The sequence below is a fragment of the Capsella rubella genome, unplaced genomic scaffold (assembly GCF_000375325.1).
Source record: "Capsella rubella cultivar Monte Gargano unplaced genomic scaffold, Caprub1_0 scaffold_5, whole genome shotgun sequence".
NCBI classification, from domain to species: domain Eukaryota; kingdom Viridiplantae; phylum Streptophyta; class Magnoliopsida; order Brassicales; family Brassicaceae; genus Capsella; species Capsella rubella.
The window spans coordinates 1,962,838-1,968,857 of NW_006238919.1; the positions used below are offsets into that span (position 1 = coordinate 1,962,838).

At 32.6% G+C, this 6,020-nt stretch overlaps 1 protein-coding gene across 1 annotated transcript in view; it reads right to left on the reverse strand.

Annotated features, from left to right (window-relative positions):
• Window positions 1-2,062, reverse strand: part of LOC111830443 — a 5,095-nt gene extending 3,033 nt beyond the window's left edge. Inside the window, 2 exon segments of the mRNA XM_023782286.1 lie at window positions 527-663; window positions 1,999-2,062. Of these exon segments, the coding sequence (XP_023638054.1) occupies window positions 527-647 (121 nt within the window). The 5' untranslated portion in view covers window positions 648-663; window positions 1,999-2,062.
• Window positions 2,063-6,020: the final 3,958 nt, after the last annotated feature.

Genomic DNA, 6,020 nt, shown 5'->3' on the forward strand with positions numbered 1-6,020 from the left:
CCGATTTGTGAACTGTCTGAGACTAGGACAACTGTTTGTGGACTTGCATGATTTGCACCCACGGGATGTTGTTATTCCCTTTACCAAGACCAAAGAAGAGCTGAAGTTCCACCCCTATTTTGAAGATTGAAGTTTTTACCCTAAAGAGTTGTTGACATGATTGCTCTACCCTTGACAAGTTGTCCACGACATACGTGTTACATTTTATGATTGCAAAGTTTGCGTTGTGTGTACCACGTTTGTCGTGCGGGGGAGTATTGGAGATATCTTGGGGAGCAAGATGTGTATCTTGCAGACTAACTATTATGGACCGTCAAAGTCCGCTATTGAAGTGAACCCGTGAAGCCCAAGTCGAAGAATATTCTAGAAGTATGATAAGGAGTAAGAAATTTAGAATATTTACTTATTCATGTTTATCTGTTTCCTATTCTAATTAGGTTAAACATAAGTTAGCCTCTATATATTGTATCAATTCTTTAGAGATTAAACAACACAATAATAAAGAGTTTTCCCCAAATCCTTCTATAGTTTTTTCATTTCCATTTGTAGCTTTTACATTCTGGAGCAAGTGGAGGAGGCATGTTGTGATCCGCTTCCAGTTGTGGTAAATCATCAGGTGTTTGTGTTTCTGAATCCATGAAATCCATGATCGTGATCGCTAAACTAGGTAAAAGAATAGAAAAGAAAACAAATTAACAGTAGATTAAACGATTTGCAAAATATATAAAGATTAGATTGTCCAAACCAATTCACGTCGTCACCTTCAGATTCTCTGAGATTACACAGCAGTTTTTCATCTTGAGATTTATTTAGTTTTAATTAGATCATTTAAAAGAAATTAATTATTTCCCGCTTGGGCTAAAATTAAGCGGGATCTGAAAATATATTTATTTTAGACGAAATAGATGTATATTATGATGTTTTGTTATTTGTGTGAGAGAAAATAAATGCTTAATCAAAAAATTAAGATTGTACGTGTTTAAGTTTGTTGTAAACTAAGAAAAAGATTATCATGAAGAAAATAGAAAAAAAAATAATAAGCTCCTAATATTAAGCAAAATAACTAGTTAAGTCAATATAGAATAAATCTTCCTATATCTAAGGAAAAATAATACTAGTTTGTTTGGCTTAAGCGTTACCTATTCCTTTTAAGTATTTATGTTACTAGATTGTTCATTGTATGCTATTCAGCTATTGTTCTCTCACTAGATACCTTATCTAATTTAATTGAAGATTTCGTTTTTGTCACTAAACTTTTAACTGTGATGAATCAAGAAACGATTCAGTCGAAAAATGTTCAAAGGGTGGAAGAAGTACAAGTTGTTCAAGAAACGGAGCAGAAGAAAAAAGTTCAACATGAATTTGATCTGAACAAACCGCTTTTTTTTTAAGAAGGAGAATATTTTCAATCTAAAGATGAAGTTGTTCAAGAAATGGAGCCAGGAAAAAAAATTCAACATGAATTTGATCTGAACAAAACATTTTTTTATGAAGATGGACGGCTTCACCCCGGCAAAGGAACCCAGAAAGTCATAATAGATATGCTTAGAATTTATATGCCAGATCATTTTTAATAAGTTTTTGTTGAATAAATTTTCCTAGATTTTATTAAAAGATATGTAGGAAAACTAGTTGTTGATCAGTTTAGGTGCTCAACCAGTTTTAGTTATCATATCTATTTTAATTTTGAAGGTTGTGTTTGATGAGTATGTTTATTTATTTAATTCAATAAAACGTAAGGTGGAGTTGGAGTTTAAAAGCAAAAGAAGAAAAATTATAATCATGTTATCATTTTCGATTTTTATCTTGAAATTCATATGAAATATGTTTTTTTCTTAATATTGTCGTTGAAAACAAAACCAAACAACCAAACTATTTTATTGAACTCAAATAGTAAATACTCTTAGGTGGCTGGAAAAGCAAATAATTTCAGATTATCTGGAATTGGATGTCCATAGAAAAATCTAGAAATTCTTAGAATTTTTGTAAAGGTATTACCTAAGCTAAAACTCGTCATCGGAGGAAGACGGTGTGTCGTCTTCTAGAGTTGATGGTCCAGCTGCAACTGGTGGTTCACGGGTGGCACCATGTGTGTGAAGATCGTGCTCCTCCAAAACAAAAGGAAAGTCGAGACTAGTATCGCTTAAATCTCCATCAGAATGGTGCTGACGTGGGTCTTTCTCTTTGGTCGAACGTCGAAACACGAGTGCAGGAGCATATTTCTTCACAGCGCGCGTCAGTTTAGTGATGATCAATTCCTGACATGCTAGTTTTCTCTCAAGACGTGCTTGGTTCTTTTCCAGCTTAGTGATAGAAGAGTAGAACCACTTGTCTGTCTCAGTACGTAGGGGAGCATTTACAGGTTGGTGAAGTGGCTGAGATATAGCTGAGCTCTCACCAGTGTTATTTTGTACTGACTTTCGCATCTTAGCAAAGTATTTGTTTAGCAGCAAAAGCGGTCTCTCGCTAGTGGCTACATAAAAGGAACTTGGTGAAGGCGGAAATGGTGTACTGCCAGGCTTAATCGATGGAAGATGCGGGCTGGGCAACAAGAATATCTGTTCATTTTCGTAAGATGCTGTGAAGCGGTAAGCAAATTGCAGAGGGTTATCAACCCATCCTCCTAAGTAGTGTGTGCGCCCAAGAAAAGCAAGATCAATTCGGTTGTCCCCTTCATAAAACAACAGCTAAACTTTACTATTACGTATACCATATCACAAAATAAACTGAAACCAAATTGATGCATTTAACAAAGATGTAGAAACAGAGTTTATTACTAAAACTATATGTCAAGTATCGTAGTCATCAAGGAACAACAGATGATGATGTTCATATAACATAACACCAAGGAACGATTAATCATATAAACAACCCTTTAAAATTAAAAACACCAAGTAACGTTGGGTTTTTTTTGCAGAAAATTTTTACAGAAAGCTATTTAGAAAAAATAAAAAACATAATAGATGGTAAGAACTAGTCATATAGAATCATTGTTAAAAAAAAAACTTACTTGATGATGAAGGATCTTATCTATGTTGAAAATTCCAAGAAGAAAAGAGATAGAAGTAGCTAGAATTAGGTTTGTTTTGTTTCAATGGTGATGTTAATTTGATCTGTTTTTATTCTACGTTTTTAGATCTAATTTTGTTTTTATATATTAATTATATTAATATAATTTATTTTAGCATCAGTATTTTATGATGTAATATAATAAATCATTTTTTTTCAACAAAAATAATAATAAATCGTTTAAAAAGTGATTTTACAAAACATAATTAAATACATCAATTATCTAAATGATGTATATTTATATTTTACATCAATTTTTAAAAACTGATAGAATATTATAAAGATTAAATCATTTTTTTGTAAAATGATGTTAAAATAAATCATTATAACATCAATTAAATTAATTGATGCTAAATAAATATATTTGCTTCACTTATATATAAATGATTTATAATTATATCATTTACTTAATTGATACAGTTTAAGTGATACAAAATGATCATTTTTTTGTAGTGTGAACATACATGGATCGGGGCTCTGATACCATATTAGATTGTGGGTTTCCAACTTAAAACCAATTGGCAATTAGTGAAAAGACCCATTATCTTATATACGGTCATGATCCTTGTCCACCTTCCGATGTGGGATATTGTATCCCTAATAACACGAACACATATCAATATGATATAATTTATGTTTGAATGTAATAGTAATTATGGTTTATGGATAGGTTAAAATCAGTTGATAAAAAAGAGCTTTTGAACATACGGGGGTTAGCTCATCAATCAGCTGGCCGATGAAATATTCTTAAATATTATCCATTTATCATGTCTCCCTCACGCTCATGATGATTGGACATTTAAAGTGTGAAGTTTGTGGAACTAGATATCCACGGGTGATAATTCACGTTCGAAAAAAATTGAACCTTGATTTTGATACTATATTGGTAATGGCCTAACTCACACCCAAAAGCTAGCTAGCTCAAGAGAGGAAAAATCTCTTACACTATTTATATTGTCCAAAAGATATTTGTTTCTCTCAATGTGGGACTCTAACGAGACAATGTTCAATTCGTTTTAACTCAGTAAGAATACGACATTTCTTATTTCGAGGTAGTAAATATGTCGTCTCCCACTGTCTAGTAATTTGCTTTCTCGACGCACATAAATGAATTCGGGAAGACCATGAAACATTTTGTTTTGCTCTTATAGTTTAAGGTTGGCTTTTTCGTAACGTTAGACTTCATGGTCAAGATTCTACATTTGTAAGATCTATGTCTCCGATTTGAATTAAATCTCATATTAACCTTTTTAATGTACCATACAAAATAGGTATACATAGTATTTTTGTCATCTTCAATATAATTTATATAAACAAATAAGCCTCAAAGAAGCAAAGATAACACAAATAATTTTGTCCCAGTAGAGATATAAAAACAAGCTAGCCTTTTAAGAAAGCCTCTTGTAGGAGGGACTGACTCGAGCAATATCATAAGATTGGTGACCGCCTTCTTTTGTAACACTTAGGGCAGTCGATGCATAACTTGGTGCTTTTTGGTTCACATATGAGTTCCTGTTTTACAAAATTGATTTAGAACCTGTTTACTATATATTCCTCCCTACAATATATTGGAAAGACAACAACGTCTCTTGAGAATTGATTTCTCTGAATACCTACCTAGACCCTAGTCGAGTATGATATAATAGTATATAACCCATGGAACATATTACCTTCCATGGTTTGATCACCATATATTGAGAGAGTCCAATCTACATTCCACGAGGATGTCCTAGGTTACATTTGGACCATACATACCTTAATAAGAGCTTCCATGAAACTTGATTTGCAAGACTCATTTGAGAAGTTGGTGGGATATATTCATCGGATCAGGTGCATTAAGCTGTATCCTCCTGATCTTGTTGGTTCACGGAGAGAGTATCAAAGTGAATTCACTTTAAAATTGAAACGATTATGACTCTTCCCACATAATCCAAGGTGGTACAAAGAAAAATTGAATATCGCTACGATTCACAACATATCAATATTTGGTCACAATAGTTTTATTTTAATACACAAAATGTAATACCTTGTCCCTATAAACATTCAAACAAGCCTTAAAAAACCATCAACATGGTCTTTCCATGATTATTCATGTCGTGTGTTTCCTATTTTGGATGAAGGTGAACGTCTGAGATGAAAGAGAAGAACATATAAGGATAGCCAAGGAGACTGCCTGATATCTTATTATAAGCAGAATGGTCATTTCTTTATATAAGTTATACTCACTTGTCAAACATGACTACACTAACCATTTTACTCAAAGAAACAGGCAAGTCATCCTTGGCTACCAAATATGATTCTCCAACTCATCTTTGACATCTCCTTCTAAACAATGTGTGCACTCACCACACAACAGTACACATAACAGTACTCTAACAATGACTGATTTTTTTGTATTGAATATATAGTTGTTATTTGGAAGACAGAAAGAAGTAAAGGTATAACATGAATGAAAAAAGCATGTCAAGATAGCCAAGGAGACTGCCTAAAACCTAACCCACAAGATTCAACATGATTTCAAATTATTATACCCTTAAATTGCATAATAATCGAAAAACCATGAACATAAAATTGAATCTTGGTGGTGAAAAAAGATTTAGGCAAGTCATCCTTGGCTACTAAACATGACTCTTTCTGCCATGTTAGACCTATCTTCTTCATTATACACTTTTGTAACTCTCTATATGTCTCATTCCTCACATGCATGTTGCTCTCTTTTTATAACCCTTGAGAAGGAATATATGCTTATTGATTTCTAAAATTATATCTTTGCTTTTCGCATGGGCTAAATATAGTCAACTTAGAATTATCCATCACTAGAATATGTTCCTCTAAATGGACCATTATTCGGGTTATTTAGATAATATTCTTGTCGGTTCATTCACAAAATTATACATCCCATTTCATTTTCGCAATCTAGAAACTTTACATGTCAAATCATCAAGATTTTG